At 40.5% G+C, this 25893-nt stretch overlaps 2 protein-coding genes and 1 pseudogene across 2 annotated transcripts; 2 read left to right on the top strand and 1 right to left on the bottom strand.

Annotated features, from left to right (window-relative positions):
• The first annotated feature begins 1960 nt into the window (after nt 1-1960).
• LOC146625817 (uncharacterized) lies at nt 1961-3102 on the top strand. The gene is made up of 4 exons (XM_085362509.1): nt 1961-2088; nt 2178-2277; nt 2378-2507; nt 3005-3102. Exons 1-4 carry the CDS (start codon nt 1961-1963, stop codon nt 3100-3102), a joined length of 456 nt encoding a protein of 151 aa, XP_085218635.1.
• A 507-nt stretch (nt 3103-3609) lies between these two features.
• On the bottom strand, nt 3610-14369 carry ipo4 (importin 4). The gene is made up of 30 exons (XM_085362510.1): nt 14032-14369; nt 13651-13737; nt 13484-13563; nt 13362-13403; nt 13133-13262; nt 12221-12400; nt 11990-12055; nt 11808-11909; nt 11601-11684; nt 10800-10955; nt 10626-10679; nt 10416-10525; nt 10193-10301; nt 9725-9854; nt 9456-9569; nt 9123-9236; nt 8875-8998; nt 8541-8652; nt 8329-8450; nt 8168-8245; nt 7887-7944; nt 7141-7246; nt 6692-6885; nt 6513-6563; nt 6182-6307; nt 5038-5264; nt 4783-4915; nt 4529-4633; nt 4068-4137; nt 3610-3885 (listed from the first exon to the last, which is right to left on the bottom strand). Exons 1-30 carry the CDS (start codon nt 14095-14097, stop codon nt 3755-3757), a joined length of 3261 nt encoding a protein of 1086 aa, XP_085218636.1. The 5' UTR covers nt 14098-14369; the 3' UTR covers nt 3610-3754.
• A 1717-nt stretch (nt 14370-16086) lies between these two features.
• Nucleotides 16087-19428, top strand: LOC146625819 (uncharacterized; annotated as a pseudogene).
• Nucleotides 19429-25893: the final 6465 nt, after the last annotated feature.

The following is a 25893-nucleotide window of genomic DNA, read 5'->3' on the forward strand; positions in this document are numbered from 1 at the left end:
ACACACCTACAGCATCCAGCTAAAACCTAGTAGAGATTCAGCTCATCTGAACACATTGTTAAATCCAGTTTTTAATCAATAGCATATGAAGATTATTAAATGAATTACTTTTAATTAAACATGACCCTTTTTAAAAAAAAAACCAAACAAACAAAAAACCATCAGCGTTTCATGTTTTTATGCTTGGAAATTCAGTATTTTTAAGGATATTTTTAAAAATGTTATCCTACTCATGTGGTTCAGATTTATTGCTTGTATGGTTATATTTTCAGGTGTTTAAACAGAGTGTTGCAGTTTGGACTGAGTGTTGTATTATTATAGCTTTTTTCTTTTGTTTTATATTGTTATTTTCTCTGTTAAAAATATTAAAGGATAAAAATTAACTCCACTTTTATACAGTTTGTATTTGCTGTGTTAAATTTTAGCTCTTTAAAGACTAAAATCTTTAATAAAATGTTACTTATTCTTTGCATCTCAAAGGACTGGACTTCTCTTCATTGTCATACGATGACTGAGCCTCTTAGAAAAAGCCTACACATCAGTCTCTCTCTTTCAGATTCTGCACATGCTGTAGAAACATGCTGCATATAGAAATTAATGAAATGTGAAATGTTACAGAGGCTTTATCTCCTGCCTGTGACGGGACCAGATGGTGCCTCGCTGGCAGAAAAACTCCTCTGTGACCTCATGGCTCAATAGCGATATGAGCGCTTGCTTGTCAAATACCTCGATGAGGCCAAGAAGCCCGAGCTGAGGTCAGGGCAGAAATCCTCATTCACATCAGCACACTGGAATGGGAATTTTGTTGCTATGCATTCAGGTGGTGACATCGTGCCAAGAAGTGTCCGTTGTACATAATGTTTGGTACAAGAATAGCCAGCTGACTGCTACGTTTTCCACTGTGTACAAAAACATTTATGGTGCAATAGTTTGCTCAACATTAGTTTTGATAGTTTGTCACTGTGGCCATTAACAGTGGAGATTCCCTGTCTAACGTCCCTGCAGCATCAAAGGAACTGACGAAAGTTTGCACAAAGGAAAGTGAAAAGCTGAAGATAAGTGTACAGGACAGCGCACAGTGTGCCCGGTGTGATGCTACACGTCATGTGTTTGTGTCCTACAGCAGCAGGATTGAAACTTTGAAAGTTGGAATGCATTTTTTTCTTTACAGCGGAAAATGTGACGCTGTGATGTGAAAGACTGCTGTCTCACCTCAGCTCTCAGAGAAATGAGACAGAGGGCACACGGGGAAGCCTGACGATGATAAGTGGAGGACTAGATATGGTGGATGGATTATCTCATTAAGCAGTCATGAATGTGTTGTTGACATTGAACCTGAAGTGACCTTGTCGCTTTTTCACTTCCTTTCTTGTCACAGAGTTCACTAATTTAGCCTGAAATCACCAATCAGTTAAAAAGATTAAATGTGTAACGCACTGCACAAAGATGAGGTCGCGTTCTACCTGATTTAAAAGCAGAAGCTGGTCTGCTCATACACCTGGCCCTAAAAACACCAACATCCGTCCATCACTCTTGTGACAGTCTAATGAACCTAACATCTGAGTGACACATAACACACATTCACACTGGCTGCATATATCAGCCCGGGGGGCAGAGCAGAACGCTGTATGAATCAGACGCGCTCACATATTCAGGCTTTCCAGAGGCGTTTACCATCAGAAGAAGCAGAACACTGAATCATCAGCACCCCGCAGAAGAACACAGCAAGCAACAGCTCTAACAATAAAGACGTGCTGGAGCCAAAAGGTGCAGATAGCAAGTTTTAAAAGATAACGCACAGGATCAAAGGGGGAGAGGGTAAAAACCCACTGCCTCCTGAAATACAGATCAGCAAGTCAAGCTGGCAGCAGACGACACAAAACGCTCTCTGGAGGAGGCGGCAACTGTGGAGCAGGCTAACCGACCGGCAGAAAGGAAGCTCCCGGGGTCCCACAACAAAATGTTGCGCGTCATAGTGGAGCGGGATATCCCCATGTCGGTGACACTGCCCATCGAGGTGCAGGCCGACCTGGCAAACCAGCCCTTCCCTTTCCTGGACACCACACTTGCTGATCTGGGCATCCAAGAGTGAGTCTCACTCCATGTGAGGAAGTGTTTTTATTTTGTTTTTAAAGAAGCAATCTAATGAATATTTATTAATGTGTGTGTATATTCAGGTCAGAGGTGAAGGAGAGGGTGGTTTGGGTTGACACCAAGAAGACCCAGGTGAAAAACAAAGCAGGGAAGCTGAAGGAGAAAGAGATCACTATCCTAGAGGTACAGCTGTGAGATCCAATTGCAGGGATGTGGTGTGATGGCAGTCTGTGGAAATCAGGTGACAGTGAGAGCAACTTGATTTTCCTGTTCTGTCCTTCAGGTACGCGTGAAAGCCCAGAAGCCAGGAGACAAACAGCTCCAGGAGGTCCTGTACAGCACCGAGGCCCACACTGACCGCTCCTTCTGCCGCACTGGAATGGATATCCTGCCCTGGAAACAGACGTGTGCAGGTCTGGAAGCAGTTTAAATCTCACACTTTTGATATGTGAGGCTCATAATCTCACTTCTGCTGCCGTTCAAGTTGGCTCGGGGTTTCTTGATTCAGATTTTTCTTTGCTGTGTCACTGTTAGCCAATATCTACATTGCCATGCCCCCCAAAAAAGCCACTCTCCCTGCAGTGCACAGCGACCTCTCAGATAACGGGTGACTTGTCAGACTCATGTGGATCACAGTGGTGTGATCACAGAGGCAATGACAAAAAAATCGTACCAAACATTACGTCAGCGTCCACATAAAACCTGACTTCTCAGCACTGTCAGGAATCAGGTCCACTTTTCAAAATGACAATTATTCATTTACTCTTGTAGGAGCAGAATTAAATGCAGAATTAAAAGCCCTCAGAGCCTCTGACGATATGTGGAATTTATGTCTCAGACATGAGTTTTCCAGTTAAAATGCCACATGGGCTCACAAAGATTCTTCTGTGTGCTTCTGTGTTTGCATCAGGGGAAAATGGACTGACACCCGTGCAGATGACTATGGCGCTGGACACTGAAAACAAGCTGCCGGGCTTTACTCAGGCTCAGGGACAACGGGAGATCTGAGGAGCAACACAATGAGTACAACTGAAATTGAACAAACTTAACATCTGATTACCTTTTTTTGTAAGAAAGTTTTAACATGAATGCTCCAACGGTCCACAGCAAAGCTTATTATGACAAGACTGGTTTTATTTAGTGATAAATACTTCTGAACTGACATTGCATAACTTGTTAGAATTACATTACTGAAGCATTTGTAAAAAGCTTCTGTCCTTGTTAATTTGTGTTTTGTGAAAGTTTTTTGGGCTCTGTAAGGTCACAGGTTGTATTTCTGAGCATCAGCAGAGTACTAAAGGTAAAGTAACTGTTTTCAAAACTAATAACTCAGCATGTGTACAAACATTAAGAAATCTCTGAATAAGGCAGTTCAAAGGAGCAAGAACACACATCTTTCTCCACAGGTTAAATTGATTTATAGTAAAGCAGGAAATCAAAATAGAACCAGAACTCCTAACATAAGAAAATGTAAACACAGCATGCATGTTAGCAAATAAATAAAAAGAAGAGCTGCTGAATGTAATAATAACTTTTGAAGAATGGCTGAAGTGCTGCACTTAGATCATCCAGCTTAAACATGACACACAACTGTCCCATTTTCTACCTACAGTATAATTTTTCTGGTTGTTGAGTGGAAGGATGTATCTATGTGTGTGGGCTATGAGGCAGTGATGGCTGCGCTGAGACTATCCCTCTGCTCTGCAGGAAGTGAGGTCATAGCTGCTTGGAACTCAGCACTGTGGTTCTGGGCAAACTTTTGCATGAGTGCTACTGAAATGTTCTGGCTTTCTGTGGAGGAGAAACAAACAGAGTTAGAGGTCAACACTGGAGACAGATCACTACAAAAGAACGAAATACTGATGAGAGTGCTGTGCAGGATGCTAAGAAACATCAGATGTGAAGCTCTGAGTCACGAGGGTTCATTCGAGGGAATTTTTACATGCAATCTGCTATTCTGCAGAAATCTTCACCTTTATCAACATCCTTGTTGCCTAGGACATGACTGGAAGCAGCAACTATGGGTTTCATTAAATTCACGACCTGAAAGAGATAAAAAAAAAAATACATAAACTTAAGAAAAAAAGTCTGATTCAAATATTTTTTACATTTAGGGACAAAATGCACAATGTGAAGAAATTCAAGATTTACATCAGAGCATGTCAAAGTTTCTGCATGTGTTAGATTGTAAGAATAAATGATTTAACATTTAATAAAAGATGATTGGTCAGAAGTTTTCCTTACAAAGCATCTTTCTAAACATGTGAACAGCTGCTCTTTAATAATCAATGTGGATCAAAGACTTCTTTCAACACAAAATAAATGTAAGGAAACACAATTTCCTGTGCAACACAATTGACAACGGACCACAGTGATCTAAACTCATCCTCTACATTGGAAATGTAAACAGATGTAAATGTGGTTTTGACTGTACCAGAGCAGGGCTGTGTGTGTAGAGCATAGCCAGGCAGCTGAACACTGTATTGTTCTCTTCTTGGTCCTCTTTGAGCGGGAGACGAGCCACCAAAGCTGGCAACACCTGTCAGTGAGCAAAGAGTCATTTGCTTGAAATTCTGAAAACATTTTTGCAGCACTGTTGCACTCAGCTTCCTGCTTGTGAAAATATGCTGTAGTTAAGTTTAGCTGAAGAGGTGAGAACCATTAGCTGAAATATTTAATATAACAAACCTGTTCCAGAGGGACAGCATCCACATTGCTCATGATCATCCTGCAGAGGGCAGCACACAGGTTATCAATTACCCTGAGGTCAGATTCCTTGGACAGCAGGTTGGAAAACACAGACAGCATCATGGGATAGTCTCTGAGACAGACTTTGCTAAGGACTGCAATGGATTTAATTTAGTCTGAAAAAACAAAATAAAATGTGTACTGCCAAACACAACAATTATTCCAAACAGAAGCACACACAGTTAAGAAGGATACGATACAACGATGGGTCCAGCTGCCTGAGCCAGGCATCCCAGTCCAAACACGCTGTTGTTCCGAACCTCAGGGTCACTGTCCTTCGCTCCAGCTACCAGTACAGGAAGCAAGCGATTGGACAGGCGGCCTGCCACTCCCCGCCCCCCAGACACGCTCATGAGAGCATGGAGGATTTCTGCAATGGTGCCCACAGAGAAGGACCGGTCTGCCACGGTGCACGAGGATTTCTATGAAATTCAGTAAATAAATATGATTTATTAGGGTGACTCTTCCCAAAGGATTTCAAACCAGATTAAAAACATTTCTCTGTGCTTAGCAAAATCAATCAGTTCAAGAGTGACAGATTGTCAATGGAAAATTGTACTTAGTAGTCAGTATAAGCTTTTAATGATATAAGTTTACATGTGATAGAATACTGCATGATGACCTTTTTATTACTTAGAACTGATTGTTCTTTTATAAAACTTGTTCAGATATTTTTATCTGAATCTTCCCACAGCGATAGTAAGAAGCTGAACAAGCAGTTCTGAGCTCTTACCAGGAAAAGGGGCTGCTTCCCACATTCAAACACACACACACACACACACACACACATCAATATTCCACTGAACAAATGTTTTCATTATTGTATTACTTTTCTTGTGTATAAATAAAGACAAGTGCAAGAACAGAGCGCTGATCACAGGGCCCCCCACTCTCGTGTGAGCGCTCTGTGACCGCCCTTGCAAGTAAAAACTACAGCGTCTGTGTGTTTCTACCTTTCAGACTCAGCTGAAGAAGTGTCTTTTAGAATAAATCTCTTGACACAGATATATTAAGTGATATTTACACTATGGAAATGTTTTCTTTCTTTATTGATCTTAAACTTTGGGATATTTGGGTCAAATATGTTAAACCTATAAAATTGAAATTTTGGAAGTCTTCGTTAAATGACTGTGTGACTTTATTTATGTTCTCTTTTAAATATTTTTTCTTATTTATTTATAAGTTGAGATCTGTAACATCTACGGATGGCAGGGGATAACACATGGTACTAGTTCTGTTACTTGCTTTGTAATAAACTGCCATCTGAAAAAAGAAAAAGGTGCTGGGGTATAAAGTACTCCTGTCACACGCCTAAATGTATCAGTGCATTCGGACTCACAGCTTTGTTCATGATGAAGGGCAACAGGTCATTGAGGAAGGGGAAAAAGTTGTCTGCAGGAACGGAGGCGGCCACCAAGGGGATTCCCTCCCCTGCAAACTCCTGGAGCATGGCATCATACTCTGCCTGAAACACACAGCACATCAACAGGAATAATCAATACGGAGGGAAAAAAGAGATAAAAACTTCACAGACTCGTATTGTTACTTTTGACTGCATTGTATTTAAAAGTGGGCCACAGAAAACACTAAAGCTCTTGGATCAGGACAGATATTTTCACAGCAAAAATTCAGCATTGTGTTGATCCAGTTTACTGTTTGATTTGCAGCACCTGTTGGTCTTCATCATCAGCTTCATCACCACCGCTGTCCTGACACGGGGTCTGAGAAGGCAGAGAAAACAACAGGAAAAAAAAAGTGGAAGGCTTTTAAAGCACAATTCATTCTAAGCAAAACAATCTGTGACAAATGAGTTTTAGCAAATAAAACCATCCATCACCCACACCCTCACCTTTTTCTTGAGCACATCGCGGATGGCATGGCTGATCTCCTTCAGGCGGGAAGGGTTTTTGAAAACCTCCTCTTTGCAGGACTTGATGACACTATTCATGCTTTCCAAGACACCCATCACAACATGACGCTCGGGCTCCCTTCGCACCGTTTCCAAAAAGCAGGGAACCACTATATCCAACAACTTCAACAGGGCTGAGTGTGGGACAAAAGATGTGCAGAAACATCGAAGAAGAAAGTTAAAATGTATGAAAAGCAATGGCGCTGATTCCTGTTATACACAAAAAGCACATTTCTAAGTTGAAACTGGATATAATTTTCCAGGATATAAAATCTATATGCAACTTTCTATCTCTGTTTAGAAACTTGTCTTATCCGCCTCGGCTGTGTTACTGAATCTAGAGCAGACAATACTACTGCCTAATTCAGCTTGCTGGTGCCCTGTAATACCCTGCTGGTTGGCCTCAGTGGGATTCTCCTTCCACACTTTGTGCTGAGCTCGGCAAAACTGCCCCATGGCTCCAAACGCTGCCCTGCGAACATCCTCATGGGGAAACTGGGGAGAAAAGTAAGAGAGAATACTACAGCTTACTGGGTGGGGCTGACAGACGTGACAGGTTCAATGCAAGTATGACCCTCCTGAAGTTAAAGGAAGATAAAGTATGAGGGACCCTGGCATTATGGCAGAACCAACAAGGATTGACCCCTAAAAAAAGGGATACTGTAATGCCACATTTTTCTCACAGCAGTACCAACATATCGTCTGAAAAAGTAAGGTATTAATAAAATGATATAGGCACAACAGCTAGCAGGAAAACATTTGATCACCTTGCCAAAGCATAAATGTGTGTGTTTGTTTTTTTTTTAAGGAAAGGGTCTTTAATGTTTATTAGCCACAACTTACAGTCTCTTACAATGTATTTAGCAGTAGTCTATATACTGTTAGAAGATTGTTTTAGCTGCCTCACCTTTGTTAAAGCTTATCAAGGGAAATAGTAAAACATTTTTATATCTGTGAAAATAGCTTTTAAAACTGACCAAAGATAACAATATAAGGCAGGATTCAAATCAACATTATCAATTAACCTATAGACGGTCATTTATAACTAGATGCACAATTACAGACCACAAAGTGCCCTTCACAGCACATTAAACGAGAGGGATATTTGGTCAACCAGCCAACCGGAGCCACTTACATCTCTCATCTCATAAACCTGCTGGAAGCTGGACTCCAGGAAGGGCTGGAAGGCAACACTGTCAGGGGAAACCACAGCAACAAGAGCAAAAATTACACACATGTTCACATCTAAAATGTCTCGCATGGGACACAAGTTTTAGAACACTTCCTAATTTTTTATTCTTATTAAGTACATTTATCCATGTGTGTTAATCTCTGTGAAATTCCCATCACTGAAGGTTTAAAAAAAAAAAAAAAAGAAAAGAAAAGAAAAGAAAAGAAGAAGTTACGAAGTTTTACCCAGCATTGAAGGCAATCTCTCCTAGTGCCTCGCAGGCATCCTCCTTTTCGTCAATGTAGGCATTCTCCACACTGAACCTAAGACATGGACACATTGGGTTTTCAGTGTGAGTATTTGGATGAACATGAACTACGTGTGTGTGCAAGTATGTGAGCCTTACCCAGCCACATCATGGATATCTGTCCCTTTGTCATCTTCTAAAAAAATCTCTGTATCTTTTTCGTCATTTTCATCGTCATCATCGTCCAGCAGAACAAACGCCTTGTCCTCCTCAAGATGTGCCTGAAAACAACAAAATAGGAAGTGGGAAATTGAAACATTCGTTTTAATTGAGAATATTTCAAACACAAGTGCTACAGTAATAGTTTCTACCGTGACGCCTTCACTGGACTTCAGAGCATACAGCATTACAGTTGTTATGGCAGTGAGGTGAGGAGTCAGGCAATCAGGGGTGACTATGGATACAGCAGAATAGAGGCTGTACCTGAAAGATGGAGCGACAGAGAGGTGAAGGACAACCAACAGGTAAGCTGGAGCTTTTCTGTACTACTATTTATGAAGACCACAACAACACAATAATAAAGCTCTGACAGCAGGGAGAGATCTTTTAGCAGGGAATGAAATGAGGACTAGTTAAAAATGTGTTTTGAATCACAACGTTGACTTCTTGAATGTTTGCTTTGTTCAATAAAGAGTTGTAACATACGTGCAGCGTCTTAGGTCAGGGTCATCAATGGTATTGGTGAGGTTGAGGCCCAGTTGAACACACTCAGCAGCAAGAGGACTGAAGACATCTTTGCCAATGGTGCGGGCCAGAACAGAGAGAGTATCTGACAGCAACAATAAAACAGTGAGACAGAGCCTACAGAAACTACCAGGGAACGTGTGGTTAAAATGTTTCCTGATCTCAAAAGAAAACTTTTTAGTTTAGAGAGAATTTTGAAGTTTACCAACCCAAAGACTGAGTTTGTAGAGACCTCATTTCCTCTGTGGTGGTGGTCAGAAAGCCCTTCAAACTTTCAATAACTGGGGTGAAGTAGGGAACCAGCAGCTCCTTGGCAGCATTGGCTGTTAAAGTCATTTGAGGTAGTTGAGAGATTAGGTTAGTTTTCATTTAAGAGATAAGATTTAATGTCATAATAGCTTGTCTTTCTATCTTTCTGTATTTGACACTGGAAGAACAAATAATTGAGGATGTTTATTGAACTATTATCTTACACAGTCAGTCAGAAAACTAGAACTCTTTTTTTTTACTGGTTAATGTATAAAACCCTGACATTCAGTTACCTATGGCACCGATAGCAGACACTGCCAGTTCTTTTATCTTGAGGTTATCAGTGTTGTTCAGAGCAGAAAGCATCGTCTCCATCAGAGTGGGCAGATAGGGCTCAATATCAGCTCCTGTTTGTAAAACCAAAATGAGAGATGATGAAAAGAAGGTGACTTTTTGTTTTGTTTAACAATAGTTTTTGGTTTGCAGAACATTTTGGTAATTTCTCCCCTTGTAGGGAAGTTGTGTGACTTTTACTGTGCTTGTCTCTGGGGAGATATTTTACCTAGGTTCTCCATGAAGTTCTCTAGGGCGTAAAACGCTTTCGTGACGTGGCCAACCTTGGCCTGGTTCAACGAAGAAAGGTATCCCAGCAACAAAGGCATCAATTCTGAACAATACGTGCTCACTTCAGGCTGGAAAGCAAAGAAGGAAAATTTAGAAAAAGAAACTGAGAATAGTTCTTCGTTTTATTGTGGAAAAAACTATAAACATCCATATAGATCAGGTTTGAGATAAGTGACACTTTAAGTACATCCTATAGCATGCAACATCTTATGATAACTTCTGTCCATTCCTTCACACACAGTTCCCGTTGTAAATAAGGTCTAAACTGAGCATACTGTGTCACAAATAGAATAAAACATGCAAGCACTTCATTCCAGGTATAAACCCCAAAGAACCAGATTTTAAAGGCTTGAAAACCAAAAATAAACAGAAAAACAGCTTTTCCCACTGAGGTGTTCTGACTCACCTGTAAATGTTCAGAGAATTGTCCAAGGGCAAAAAGGCCTGCACTGCGTACCACCTCACTGCTGTCTGAAAGACTCTGACATACTGTTTGCAGCACTGATTTTAAAATCCTACCACACAGATACACAAAGAATGTTTAGACATTGTCAAAATCAAACTGCATGTATAGATTTGAACACATATCAACAACATATATACACTTATTTCATGTCAAGCGTTCGTACTTAGTGCGTATGTGGTCTGCACACCCTTCAGCCAGCACAGCAAGACACATGAGGCCTCCCTTCCTCTGATATGGATTTTCACTGGCAAGGCAGGTCTGAGTAAGGGGCATCTATTACAAACAACAAAACAAAACAAAACAATTTAACACACTATCAGAAAGCAGATACAACAGCCAGGGATCAGAGTTATTCCAAATCTATATGACCTACCAGTTGTTGGAACAGTTTCTCTGGAGGCATATGAAGAGCCATAGTGTCAATAATCTGAAAACAGACAAAAGAACAGGTCAAATCTTATTCAAAATTACTTTAAGCTCCTGCAAAGTGAACTTCTTTGATAAAAAACAACAAAAAAGCACAATTTATATCAAAATAGTTAAACACCTGAGCAGCACAGTGTTTGGGACTTTCATTATCTGTTCCATCTCCGCTGTCGTCCTCTTCATCTTCTGGGTCCTGCTCACCCGGAGGTGGAGCTGCAGTCAGTACAGGGAAAATGGCCTGCAGGATTGGGCTCAGGAGCTTCTGCTTCAGCACAGTCTGTGAAGATTAGAAAAATATATTATTTCAAATTTCGCATCCAACTTTTATATTCCGTACATTTTAAAGCTATGTGATACTCCACCAATAAGTATCCAATAAAAACCAAACCAGTTCCCAGCTGCTGGGAGTACAAGGAGTATCCATTATGTAAATCCGCTTTTATTCAGTTATGTGTCACAAGAGATTGCACTTTGTTTTTACAGTCAGTTTAATTCATTTTGCATAACTAGTCCCATTCCCAGAAAACACTCATTTATTCATTTTAATCGAATACAAAGAAAATCTTGTAGACAAACCGTCTCTTCCTAGAAGGTCCAAAATCAGATGACCTATACTTATGACATATATAATTTTGTCAAGTCACAGCTTAGTATTTTTAATTATTCTCTAAATTCTATAAATTATAATGACTAAACTGCACATAATAAAATGTGTGAGAACAGTGTTAACTTTAATTTGTGAATTGTTTTCGTTGCTTTTTTTAGGATGGCTATCAGTGGTAAACACTACGTTTGGTGTCAAGAAAAGACAAGACAAGCAGTCATGTCTTTTGACAGACCCATAAGATTCTCATATGCTCTACAACTCCACATACACACACACACATAAGGCAGATATTTAAAGAGCTGGTGGATGACTCACCTTACTCTTCAACTTGATGAGGAAGGTGACGCAAGAGAGCGCTTTCACTCGCAGAGAGTCACTCAGATTGGTGTCACTGCCGACCTAACACAAGCAGAAAGCACATGTAAAACCCTCTGAGCATTCAGGTACCAAACATCACTTGTCAGCTTAAAAAAATGAATAAAATTTAGAATATCAAACAGAATTCACACAATTAGGTCGTACCTCCAAGAAGAAGCGGACAACGTCAGCAACATGTGGGACGATAACGGACACCTCACTCTCCATGAGCTCATTAAACACCTCCATGGCCTCACTGGCTTGGTTCTGTGAAGGGAGAGACAGAAGTAATAATTTAGTAGGTATTTATCAACACATTAGGTACAAAAGCATTTGCTAGAATTTACCTGATCAGCCTTGATGAGACATTTCAGGGCAACAATCAGATTTGGGAGGATGGAACGCATCAGGTGCTATAAGAGAGCAAGATGTTATTGAGTTGTGACAAAATACTTCTAGATTTTTGAAAATTATTTCAACTTAAGTTGTAACGGATCACATGCAGTGCAATTATAAACAAATCTCTTGTGGAATAGTTTCAATGTCTGCACATTGCCTGAAATGTTGTTTTGCCTCACCATCTCTTCTGTGCCAATGAATTCTGTTATGGCTGTGAGGGTGAGGATGCAATAGTACAGAGCTGTAGGGTTGTTGTGGTCTTCCAGCACACTACGAAGCAGCTGCAGGAGCTGGCAGTAGTGGGGCTTGAAAGGCTCAGCGTTGGATTCGATCACCTTGTTCAGCAGCAGGAGTCCAACCTGGCAAAAAAATTACGATATTTCTAGTGATTAAACTATGCACAAATTGTAATAAAATATGAGACTTTAACCCAAATGTTTCAAACATAAGGCCTGAGAACCAGAATTGGCCAGCCTAATACAGCTGAAAAAAATGTAAAGGGGGATATAAACTTTGCACTTTTAACTGTATGTTTTCTAACCTTTACAGACTTCACCCATTTATACTAAACCAGAGGGAAAAAAAGACAGAAATTGACCTGTTTGGAAATCTGTTTTTTGTTTGTTTAGACACAAGGTAACAAGCAGGGAAAACATAGAACAAACAGTATATTTTCTGTGAATTAACAAAAACTTACTGAACAGTCTGGGCAATGAGCTACCATTTTTTACACATTTACTTCTTACAAATTAAGCCCAATGAGCTATACTGGCAATTGTCTTTCATTAACTAAAGCATCATTTGTTATTATCATGTAGAAAACCTGAGACATACAGTTAAAACTGCACTTCTTTTTCTTATGTTAAGCTATATTACAGATTAAATGTGTAGTTAAACTTTCACTGGTGTGTATCACTTAAAATCAAAGTCAGCTTTATGTGGCCCACAATGCAAAATGTGTGTGACATCCTTGCTTTAAGCTATAGCTAACACAGGTTATGAACTAGTCCAGACATGTGCATCTATCATCATCTACACTTGTAAATACATTAAACTAATCTGAACTCCTATCTGGTGCTTGATCAGGCTACCTGTCTGTCATGAGGGTTGCTGCTCTTGGTGGACTGATTGAGAAGCTGGAGCAGGGCAGGCCAACGGTCTGGTGTCTCATGTTTAACCATTACAGCGCACAGCTGGGAGAGTGAATGCTGCACCGTGTGCCTGCAAAGAAAATAAACAGAGAAACAACGGCTCATGACAGCTCAAATGTGTAGGTCTATATCTACAGAATGCAAAACAGTAAGTGCAGCATTTTCTTACTCTGTTTCCTGCATGAAAGCCTGCAGCACCACTGCCTTCAGACTGTGTGAATAAAACGCAAACATCACAGCAGAGTTTAAACTATGAAAGCTGGTAGTGTGAAAGAAAAGTAAAACTCAAACCTCTCTCTGTCATTAGGGCTGATCTTCTTCCAGTGTTTCTTCACCCTCAGCCTCAGCATCACTGCAGCTGACTGACGGATCTGCATGTTGGATGCCAAATGTTTACAAAGATGGGCATTCTTTTCACACACACACTAGAGGATAAAATAATAAAAGGTATATAGTACCTGAGGGTTTTGGGAGCCACTCATGACCGCACACAAGCCTGGAATAATAGCTGGGTCTTTGAACGCCTGTTTCAGCTGGGCTGTGGCCTAAAAGAGGACAAAAGAGATTGTCTGTGGTGGGTGCCACAAAGAAATAACAGCTCACCAACTGACTCACAACCTAAGCCTGGTTTTTAATTAAGGTACCAACTATTCAGGCAGTAAACTGCTAATATAACAACCCAGTGGTCCTAAATATCAGTAACAGTGATTTAACAGTTAGCTAACCAAACCTTAACAAACATCAGCTAGCTTATCTCCAGCAGCCATTTCAAAAAGTTCACTTATAGCCGGGCAAAGTAAGGCTAACGTTAACTTTAATAAAATTATTTGTGACGTTACCTGCTGAATAATTGCATTATCAGGCTGTGTGAGCTGCGAAAGAATCTGCTCGAGCTCTTCTGTCATCTCTGTCACCCCTCAGATAACCGTTTTGTGAGCGGTACTGTTAGTTGACGTTGACGTTGACAGACTCGTACATAAAACGAGTTGTGTGCCTTCTTCCCAATGCGACACCTGTCAAATATGTCACTTGGTAGTTCTAAAAGCTAGCTACAGATTTTCCTTTTGGGAAAATTCGATTTTAAAGTGCGAAACGAAAAAGGAAGACTGATAGGTGACAATATCTAAGCTCGGTCCGGTCCACGAACGCTGCAACTGCCAGCACGCGAGGCAGAACCGGCCAGGAGTTCCATGTGAGTTGCGTTAAAGGGACCAGCAGATTTCAGGATTTTTCAGTATTACTGAAACAAACAGCGCCTTCATGTGGTTAGGAGGCCCAATACAACGCGTTCAAATCCTCATATCTGAGAAACTGAACGGGAATTTCTGGCCTGTTTGCAGTTCGATGAAATAGAACTGGGGAAGAAAAACCCAACTTCATTAAATTTGACACCACCGGCATGAAATGACTTTCTGTTTTCTGGGAAAATCCAGTGTTTCAAAGCACTCTGTCATTTCCTGGATGCAGGTGATGTTGTCTTTTCTGCATCAGATTTATATATGAAATGTTTTTATTTAAGCAAGAGTAAAAACAACGAAATAATTCAAACAAACAAAAAAAAAAAGCAAAATGATGCGAAGCTGAATTTGAAATGGTACATCACTGATTCATCCCAAATTGGGTGTGACAGAGGGCACCGGCTTTTCCCACATTCATTATATTTAAAAAAAGTTTTATCATGAAGCTGTACAGTGTGTATATAGGCCTGTGAATGACTCAAAAGTTATGTCATGGGAGCATTTTTTGGAAATGCATCCTCGAGCTAATTTGACCAGAGAAGTTGTAGACTGTGAGCTGCAGCTAGTGCTAAATCATCCTTTTTTATTGATATTAGGTGTACGACTTCTTGTGTCCAGACAAAACATTTTGGCAAATGTGAGCCTGAGCAGAAATACGATTGTTGATCAAGTTTGTGAGATGACCACTGATTTAAGAACACGGTTGTGTGAAAGAAGCAAAGACTTTATTGCATACTCTTTTGCTGTGGATGAAAGTACAGACATGATGGACATTGCACAGCTGGCCATTTTCATCTGTGGTGTGGACTCCAATTTGCACGTTACAGAGGAAATATTGGACATTGGGACAACGACAGGAAAAGACGTGTCTGTGAAGGTTCTCAGTCATCCACGTCATCGTAGTCTAAGGAGCTTGGAAAGAAAAGCCTCTGGACTTCTTTAAGTTGCTTGAAGACGTGGTTCTAAACACAACAGATTGCCATAGTGATCGTTTGATATATATGGACCTGCAGCGGAGTTTAGACCTAGACACGGCTAGTGACGTCAGACTGAACAAAGAGAGACGAGACAACGAAGCTCCAGTTACAGCAGTGCAAGTAAACAAATAATATATATAAGAAGAGTAAGAAAATAAATATACACTTTAGGACTAGGGATAAAGGGATCAATAACAATTTAAAATTTACAGTTTGATGATTTAAAGTCTCACACACAACCGAAAGGGGAGGAGGGGGCGGCTGCTTCCAAATAGAGCGCATTTCATTCATAATGATGTAAATCCAAGCCCATTATGTATTCATGATTTGAATCCTGGGTTGTGTGAAATCTCAGAAATGCACCCTAGACAAAATGAATCTGTGAACTAAGGTGTAGGTGTGTTAGATCATGTTGTGGTGATCCTTGGGTTGAGGGATGGGTGTTCATACTGCAGTGCAAAATTAAAACCAATGGAAGATGGACAAGAAAAGTTCAAAGCCATCAGGTCCTCAGTTTAGAAAAAAGAGAAAAGAAGAGGAGGAGAAACGAGCAAAAGATACAGGTAAGCAGATGTGTCATTGGATAATGGCAGGTCATCCTGAAACAATCAGAATCAGAATCAGAATACTTTATTAATCCCTAAGGAAATTATGTGCATTACAGTTGCTCCAAGAAGAAATGGTAGAAATAGTAACAGTGTCTCAGTCCCACGGGGAGCCCCAGCTCTACAGGCTGTATGCTGTGCTGGTTCACTCTGAATTGAGTTGTCATGCTGGACACTATTTCTGCTATATTAAGGTACTGGCTGTGCCCGAATCTGTTTGAATGCTGCTGTTGCGTAGTACAAACAAACACACACCATAAACAACACATTTCAGCAGAAAACTGAATGCAAACAGAGAAAAATACTTTGTATGCATTGAAAGAAAGAAAAAAAAGACCCCTATATAGCCATAAGATTCTTCTTTTTAGCTCAAATTCAATTCAGAAACTGAATCTGCTGTGTCACATCTCTCTCATTCTGTCTCACAGGCCAGCAATGGGCACTGGTTTCAGATGAATGACTCGTCCGTGTCAGTCAGTGACATTAGGACCGTTCTCAACCAGCAGGCATATGTCCTCTTCTACATCAAGTGAGTAAACATCGGTATTTTTAAACATTCTAGGCTTATTCCTTCAGTAGAACTTTTCCCATCATGATTTAATAATGTAGACATGTTTATTCCCACTTTTCTTGTAGAAAATGTATTATTATAACCTAATGTTATAATGTTGATGCTTTGTCATGGTTAATATTCTTTTTTCCATGTCATCAGGTGCACAGATGTGAAAAAAACTGGGGACTACAGCCACTTGAACCATAACGCTGGCATATCTGGTCAGTCATCTCCCCAGCCGGTGGTGATCCCACGCACCATCGCCACCATGCATCACAACAGTGTTGGCTTCATAGGTCCCCAGCTGCCACCACACATGAACAAGGTACTTCCTCACCTGAGGGTACTGATAATGTTGTTGTTTTTGTTAAACCCAGTGTTTCTCTTCTAAAAACCTGTTGTTGTGACTTCTTGTTCCTTCAGAGTTCTCTTCATGTTAATGGGAATGGATCTCTGAGGGACTATCCCACAAGCTCCAAGCCCAGCACCAGCGGCAGTGTGGTGGGGAAACCAAACCATGGACTAGCTTCTTCTGCTTCCTCTGCTTCCATCTCCCACTCAGTAAGCCGGCCCACAATGATTCCAGACAGCGACAAACAACAGAAGCTTTCATTTTCAATTGGGCTAAGCAAACCGAACCCATCTGCTTCTTCCTCCTCTTACTGCCAGCCGTCCTCCGCCAGCAGCTCCTCCTCCTCCTCCAGCTCTTTGTCCTCCTCACAGTCTACCTCAGACGTCCAACCAGACGTTTGTTTTATTCCGCGTGCACTAAACCAAGTCAGCGGCATGCCTTTCTGTAATGGGGATCAGAACCCTGTAGGAAACGGGGAATCAGACCAAGAGAACTGTGGCACTCTGGATAACGGCAGTTCATCCAAGTCTCATCCTAATGAAAATAAAGACACAGGAAATGTCTTTGATAATTCTCCCAAAACCGCCAATGGGGAGTCAGGAGTGCACCATCACGGCAATGGATTAAATGGACAAGCGTATGGAGACTTCAAATCCAGCCAAAATGGGCACCACAATGGTCATCACAAAGTGAATGGACACAGCGGCCCTGACAAGGTAAATCTTGTCTTTACTTTTATAATGCTTGTCTGTTTGGGTTTTTGTTTTGTTTTTTTAAAGGGGCATATTATTAATATTTCTTTTATTTATTTTGGGCACATCAGATCTCTGGCAGTAATCATGGCAGTTTGACGTCTACGGCTCCTGTTGCTAATGGAATAGGCAGTGACCATAGCCAACCAAAGTAAGCCTAACACTGAACTAAAAAAAACTTATTGCTCTGCTGTCCATTTTATGCATTTAAATTTTTAAGTTTAGAGGAGTGATCTTAAAACTGTGCTGACTTTCCTCTCTGCCAGTGTGACAAAGCATTGCTCATATTGCTTTTGTATTTTATTTTTCCAGCAAAGATGCCTCATCCCAGGCTAGTTCTTCTCAGAGCATTCATCCTGCTGCTAATGAAAGCCAGGATTTCTCCACTCCTGTCACAAGGGCTAAAACTCCATCTGAACCCCTGCCTCACTGTACAGAATCCTCCGCCGTTAGCGCTTCACCCTCAGCTACTGCTACAACTACCCCTTCTGTTGCAGCTAAAGAATCTGCTTCCGCTCTTTCTTCTTCTGGGCAAGATGGCAACCCTGCAGCCTTACCCCCTCAGCCGGGCTGCTCTCAAAGCACCAGTGGAGCTTCTGCAGCTCCACAGAAAGTTAGCGTAAGCAAGGATGAAGCCAAGGATCTACCACAAGATAAATGTGCAACAACAGGGACTGAAGGACGTAAGGATACTAAGGAGCAGTATCAGTCCAAGCCTAGTTCTAGTTGCAATGAAAAATGATCTTCCCGAGACAGGGAACGGCTGTACTCTAGCTCTGGAAGAGATAGAGAAAGACACTACAGGGATAGGAGTCACGAACGAGAAAGCGACGACGATCGTCACCGGTACAGACGGGACTACAAAGACGGTCACCACCGCCAGTACAGGGATCGTTTCCCCCTTTCTGGACGTTACTACAGGGAATGGGAGGCCGATCGTCACCGGGAGCGAACCTTCCAGCACCCTCGGGAGCGTGATTGTGACAGGTGCTCTAACCATTACCATTACTACCGCTACCGGTCAAGAGAGGACATTGACCATGAGCGAAGGGGATATGGTTACTCCCACCGAGAGGAGTCTCGTGGCAGTCGGAGGTGGCTGCAGGATAGCAAAGACTCCTGGGCAATGAAGGATAAGAGTAATGGCAAAGAGAGAGAAAATTACTCCTCAAAGGAAGGAAATTTCTCACCTTCTACAGCACCAGAAACAAACAAGTTCAAGGGCTCCCCGCCACGGGCTTGCCTTTCCTCTCCAGACAAAGAGGATCAAAATTGCAAGAGGACTCTCAGCAAAGACAGGGACGACAGCTCTGAGGCCCGCCACACTAAAAAACACAAAAAGAGTAAGAAAAAGAAGAAATCAAAGGATAAAGACAGACACCGTGAGAGTGGGTGAGTACTGCCATCTTTTTCTCGATCCTTTAATGAAAACAGAAGGAAATGTGTTTGTTTGTTTTAAGCTAGATTTTTTTTGAAAATAATATGGGGTTAAAGCTCACTATCAGTATTATTATTTTCTTAAAAACGGAAAGAATTTTCATCATTTTATTGATAATGGGTCACTTTTTCTGTCTTAGGCTGGCCGTAAAGCTTGATCTCGGTTTTGTTAAACAATGTCATTGGTTCTCTATCATCCCGTAGAAGTTCTGACGGAGATTCAGACAGAGCTGCAGAAATGAAAAAGAAAAAGAAGAGGAGACTTCCGGTGAGCGCTCCAAGATGGCGGATTAACTTTTTGTCCGCTCCTGATCATAAGTGAGGAAAACTCCACAAACTCGATACAATAAACGTATTCATACTGATGATGATATACAATGCGTGGAGGCAGATGTAAAAAGACACAGGGGGGCTCCAAAAGTTACAGAGAGGCAAAAGACACCTTACAGGACGACGGCGACGGAGCTAGCATGAAGAGGAGCACGGAGCAAAGTGAGGAAAACGAGCTAACAATGGCTAAAGCAATACAAAATTTGAGTGATAACATCCGAGAGATGAGGAAAGAAATCAAAGAAGATCTGAATAACCTAAAGGCTGAGATGAATCAGAAGCTACAAGATGCCATCGTGGATATTCGTAATCACGCCACTAGGCTAACTGAAGCAGAACAACGTGTGAACGAACTTGAGACAGTGAATGTGGACCTGATCGATGCGCTAATTCACTGTCTGGACCAGCAGAAAACTCTCCAGACCAAAGTCACGGACCTGGAAGGAAGATCGCGCCGCAACAACCTCCGTATATACGGAATTAAGGAAGGTGCTGAGGAGAATGATATGATGGCATTCATTAACAACTTCATAAAGAAAGAACTTGCCCTTCCCGAAGATGAGGAGTTGCAGATTCAGCGCGCTCACCGATCACTGGGACCAAAGCCGCAAGACATAGCAATTGCAAGGTCTATTGTGGTTAATTTCCAGAGGTATGACATAAAAGACAAAGTCCTGAGAGCAGCTTGGGCTAAGAAAATTTCTTATGAGGGCAAAACTATCACTTTTACACACGACTTACCGACTGAGATTAACAACAAGCTCAAAGAATACAAGGACATTAAGAAGATCCTCAAAGAACAAAAAATTCGTTTCCAGACACCATACCCAGCTAAAATGAGAATTCATTGGGAGAGCGGACCACGCCTGTACAAGAGTGCATCAGAAGCGGCAGAGGATATGAAGAAGCGGGGTTACGCTGTGGAGATGCCACGCTGCGGGGATGTCAACTGGGAACAGGTTCTCACCCGAAGCGCACACTGGGAGAAAACGGATAGCTCACACTCCGAACGTGTTCGCGGAAGGCTTCATGGATTTCTCAGACAATAAGTATAAACTATCTTGTGTTAAGCCTCACTGGACTAAGCGGCTAAAATACCTGTTTTGGCTCTGTAAGTACTGTTTCCTAATCTCAGTTTATTATAATAGAGGAAGAGGTGTTTAGCCTTTCTATTACATCTTATTTAAGATTTGTAAAGAAATACCTCTACCATATGCTGGCATTGTACGTATTGCCCCCGTAACGTTTTTACTTTATACCATTTTTTGCGTTAGACCTGTGTCGTGTAAAACAGACTATGTTGATCAGGACCGAGAGAGATACTTAAAATGCGCAGAGACAAGAGCAAGCTGCTGGATGCAGCGATGGAGCTACTAACACATGGTAGGATTTTTTCTCCAATATTGTAAGAATGGACACTATAGAATGACAGGGCACTATAAAGCCCCAAGAGTGGAAGTCAAGGTAACATATGTTCAGTTTTTGTGGTTATTTTGTTCTTATAGTTCTATGTTCAGAGTGTTGACATAAGTGGTTGGAAATACCGGTATGAGTAACCGTGACTTTAGAGCAGCTTCATGGAATGTAAATGGACTTAACAACCCTGTTAAGAGGAGTAGAGTCATGTCTAAGATAAAGCGGGAAAAAATACAGATTGTGTTTCTCCAAGAAACTCATTTATCTCAAACAGAGCATGAGAAGTTAAAGAAGTTTGGATTCACAAATACATTTTACAGCTCTTTTAAAACAGGTAACAAAAGAGGAGTTGCAGTATTGATACACAACTCCCTACATTTTGAACTTGCCAGACAAGTAAAGGATAATGAAGGCAGATATGTGTTAATTCAAGGTAAAATAGAGGGCAAAATGGTAACTCTTCTTTCAGTCTACCTACCACCAAATTATGATTTGAAACTTCTTAAGAAAATCCTTGAATTGATCTCCTCGGAGTCTCAGGGTGTGTTAATATGCGCAGGGGACTTTAATACAATCATGCATAAGGATGATACCTCTAATAATAAGAGGATAGTGACTTCACAGAGTAAATTGCTAAGAAAGGGCCTGGATGACTTGGGCTTATTGGATATTTGGTGAGAAATGCATCCAAAGCATAGAGATTTTACTTACTTTTCACCCCCCCCCCCCCCCCCCCCCATGCCGTATATTCAAGAATAGATCTTTTCTTTGTCTTTAGAAATGATAGACATAGGGTAAAAAGTTGTGACATAGGCACTAGGAATATGTCAATATAGCGTCCTGGAGCACTTCCGTTGTGTTTTGGAATTTGCATGTGTTTTTGAGTTTGTACGTGTTTTGGAGTTTGCATGTGTTTTTTAGTTTGCAAGTGTTTTGGATTTTGCAAGTGTTTTGGAGTTTGTACGTGTTTTGGAGTTTGCATGTGTTTTGGAGTTTGCATGTGTTTTTTAGTTTGCAAGTGTTTTGGATTTTGCAAGTGTTTTGGAGTTTGTACGTGTTTTGGAGTTTGCATGTGTTTTGGAGTTTGCATGTGTTTTGGAGTTTGCAAGTGTTTTGGATTTTGCAAGTGTTTTGGAGTTTGTACGTGTTTTGGAGTTTGTACGTGTTTTGGAGTTTGCATGTGTTTTTTAGTTTGCAAGTGTTTTGGATTTTGCAAGTGTTTTGGAGTTTGTACGTGTTTTGGAGTTTGCATGTGTTTTGGAGTTTGCATGTGTTTTTTAGTTTGCAAGTGTTTTGGAGTTTGCATGTGTTTTGGAGTTTGCAAGTGTTTTGGAGTTTGTACGTGCTTTGTCTCTAGGGGCCACCGTAAAATACAGGTCTACTTAACAATAAGGCTATTATAAAAGAGATAAAAGCCGAAATAAAACATTTTCTAGAAATAAATGATAATGGCCAGGTAAATCCTAACATTTTATGGGACACCTTAAAGGCAGTTGTTAGGGGCAAATTTATATCACTAAGTGCAGCTCTGAAGAAAGCTAAAGAGAATCAGCTAAATGGACTTGAAAATACACTAAAAGATTTAGAAAACAGACACAAAAAGACTCAATCTGACCAGACCTTGAAACAAATTCAGAAAATTAAAAAACAAATTCTTGATATATATCAGGAAGAAGAAGAGAAAAAATACAAATTTATGAGACAATCATATTATGAAACGGGGCCAAGGGCAACAAAATTACTTGCTAGAAAACTTCGTAAAAAGCAAATGACGCATTCTATATGCTCAGTCCTTGATCCCCAAACCGGGAAATTACAAAGTGAGGAAGGAATTGACTTGGCATTCCAAACCTATTACAAAATTTTATACGCACAACCTGCACAAGCCAATACAGAAGATATAAAAATGTTTCTTAATTCATTAGATTTGCCATCAATTGGCGAGTGTCAAAATGAATGCCTAACCAAACAGATTCAGAAAGAAGAACTGGAAATGGCCTTAAAGAAACTAAAAAATAACAAAACACCAGGTACAGACGGCCTGCCGGCTGAGTGGTATAAAGCATTTGAGGTGGAGGTGCTTCCAGTTTTGCTAAGGTCATTGAACTGGACATTAGAGAATATGTCCACCCCCCCATCATGGTCTGAGGCAATCATAACAATTATACCTAAAGACGGTAAGAACAAAATGCTGTGCAGCTCATATAGGCCGATATCAGTCCTAAACCAAGATTATAAGCTTTATGCCTCAATTATATCTAATAGGCTAAACTCGTTCATCCCAGATTTGATTGATGAAGATCAAACTGGATTTGTTGGGGGCCGGCAAACCCAAGACAACATAAGACGCTCTCTCCACATAATCGATAATGTAAGAGAAAATAATCATAAAGCGGTACTAATTAGTCTGGATGCCGAAAAGGCCTTTGATTGCGTCAACTGGATGTATTTGTTCTTGGTCCTAGAAAGGTTTGGTTTTGCTGAGAACTCCATTAACAGTATTAAGACATATTCAATGCCTACCGCGAGAATCAAGATAAACGGACGAGTCACGGACCGTATAAAGTTGGAAAGATCTACTCGTCAAGGTTGTCCCTTGTCTCCGACTCTTTTCGCTCTTTACATTGAACCTTTAGCACAGGCAATAAGAGAAAATAATAGTATTCATGGGGTCGTGGTTAATTCAAGAGAACATAAAATAGCATTATATGCTGATGATGTTCTTTTGTACTTGTCAAATCCAGACCAGTCCATCCAGACCCTTTTAGATTTGCTGGGAAGGTTTGGGATGTATTCTGGTTACAAACTCAACATAGGAAAAACACAAATTTTAAGTTTTAACTATAGCCCGTCGAATGAGGTTAAAAAATTTTTTTCTGTTGATTGGTCTCTGAAAGCAATTAGATATTTAGGAGTATGGCTGACTAAATCATTAGATGACTTGTATAAAAAAAACTTTGAGCCCGTGAGCCAAAAGATTAAAGAGGACCTCACCCAATGGTCAACACTTGTTTTTGATTTTAGCGCGAGAATGGAGGTCATTAAAATGTCAGTCCTACCCAGACTACTGTATCTGTTTATGTCTCTGCCTATCAAAATCCCCAAATCTCAGTTCCATGTCTGGGACAAACAAATATCTCGATTTATTTGGAGGGGGCGGAAACCTAGAATTAAATATAGCACATTATTAATCCATAAAGATAAAGGCGGGTATGGATGTATGGACATTGTAAATGTCATCTTACTTTGAACCTCTGACCGCTTCTTCAAGGTCAAATAAGGTCATACTTAAAGTGTCTGTAAAAATATTCTTACAATTTTACTGAATTCGTTTGTATTGGCAGCATTTCAGAAATGATACTGGTGTGTGGGGATTCTAAATAGCACATTACAGTTTGCATCCAAATATCATGTCACATTTGACCTCTGACCTCACTTTTATATTTCTCATTTGCCTTTCTTTCAAGTTGACCCCAGTATGAGACGCATGAGATGCCTGCAAAGAATTGTGGAGAGAAAGAGAATGAGCTGGCTAGTTAGTTAGAAATGTAATGTAGTGTAATAATAAATAATAAACTCAAGTTATTCATGTCCAGTTATTTACCAATCAATTCCTGTTATCCATTACCTACTCCTGCAAAATGTTTGTATATTTAAAGTAAACCTTTGTCATGATGTTATCTGATTTTTGCTGCACTACAAACTTCTCAAAGTACGTTTAAAAATACCAATGAAAACAAAATGAATATATGAAAATGACAGTACTACTACCCTTAAGAGTAAATAGTGCCCAGAGATTGAGCTGCCTTGCAGAGGCCTGTGTACTTGGAGTGCTTGTTGTTAATCAGGCTTTGATCCAAACCATACAAGAAGATATCAAAGTTACTTTGCAGGAATCTCACATAAACGAACAATATTTTAGATAAGTTGTCACTTTTATTCAACATCAGCTTTGTTCGTGTTGTCTTCAATAAAACTGTACAGGGCCTTTTCTCTCTCTGATTTTCTAGGTTTGCTCTGATGAACCGACAGGTGCTAGACATGTTTGGGACTCAGGCTTCCAGAGACTTTAAAGGCTTTGTGCCCAAACTGGACCCCCATTACACCACGGTGCCCAGCAAGACAGTGCTTCTACCGGGAGGTGACATCCAACTTGGATGATTTGGGACCAACAGATTGACTTTGGTTACCTCAACATGAAACTAACAGCCTGGTTGTTCTCTCTGAGGAACTTAAGGGTATTTTGTTTTTCTTTTAAAGGTGTGATGCTGCAGAAGTAGTGATGTGTTATGAAAAAGATATGCTTTGGATTGCACCCAAGTTCAAAACAGGGTTTCTTGAGGGTTAATTGTTGAGCTGTAGAAGCTCACTTACTGACAAAGACTGAACTTTACAGGTCAGTTGTTTGAAAAAAGTGAAACGTACAATTTCATTTTAGCTCTGTCATTTTTGTCAAAATTGACATGGACATTAATAAAAAGATTTGTTAGTCTTAATGAAAATGAAAAACAACGTAAATGATCTGAATGAACAACAGATTTTGCTAGATTGTCAGTTTGTATTTGACACGACGTAGTGATCTAGCAGCTGGGACAGTTCCTTCAATAACAAAATGCTTTTGAAAATAAAAATGATTGCGTGCGTTTCAACCACATTCTTTTTATCCTTTATACACAATCTGGATTTTGGCAAGTTACCTTTCAGTTTGCTCTGATTTTTGTGCTGTTCGAGTGGTTGTATTCACAGAGATTAAACCTCACAACTCCTGTTGGAGTAGCCACAACGATGTGTTTTGACACTGATTTAAAAGCAGGAAGAACGTGGGAAGAATTTTACACCCTGATCTTTTCTGAATGTGTGTTTAAAGGCAGGGAGACATATAATAATGTAACCTTATTCAATCAGTTATCCATAGTAGCAGCGGGAGTTTTATGTAGATCCTCCAATACAAAACACAGAAGTACCATTTTAGCCAGATGGTTAAACTACAGTAGATAGTATTTATTTCAATTAATTTATCCACCTTAAGAGATACTTGGCA

This window comes from Diplotaxodon limnothrissa, linkage group LG9 (assembly GCF_057381915.1).
Source record: "Diplotaxodon limnothrissa isolate DT_005_m linkage group LG9, D_limnothrissa_male_GT1.1, whole genome shotgun sequence".
NCBI classification, from domain to species: Eukaryota; Metazoa; Chordata; class Actinopteri; order Cichliformes; family Cichlidae; genus Diplotaxodon; species Diplotaxodon limnothrissa.

Bases quoted from the DNA above. Each gene is read 5' to 3' on its own strand.
- LOC146625817 (XM_085362509.1), top strand. From the start codon at position 1,961: ATGTTGCGCGTCATAGTGGAGCGGGATATCCCCATGTCGGTGACACTG. The intron at 2,089-2,177 runs GTGAGTCTCACT...GTGTATATTCAG, and splicing joins GCTGATCTGGGCATCCAAGA to GTCAGAGGTGAAGGAGAGGG. The intron at 2,278-2,377 runs GTACAGCTGTGA...TCTGTCCTTCAG, and splicing joins AAGAGATCACTATCCTAGAG to GTACGCGTGAAAGCCCAGAA.
- ipo4 (XM_085362510.1), bottom strand. From the start codon at position 14,097: ATGACAGAAGAGCTCGAGCAGATTCTTTCGCAGCTCACACAGCCTGAT. The intron at 10,956-11,600 runs GTGAGTCATCCA...TAATCTTCACAG, and splicing joins TCATCAAGTTGAAGAGTAAG to ACTGTGCTGAAGCAGAAGCT. The intron at 6,308-6,512 runs GTGCTGCAAATC...TGTGTGTTTCAG, and splicing joins CTGATGATGAAGACCAACAG to GCAGAGTATGATGCCATGCT.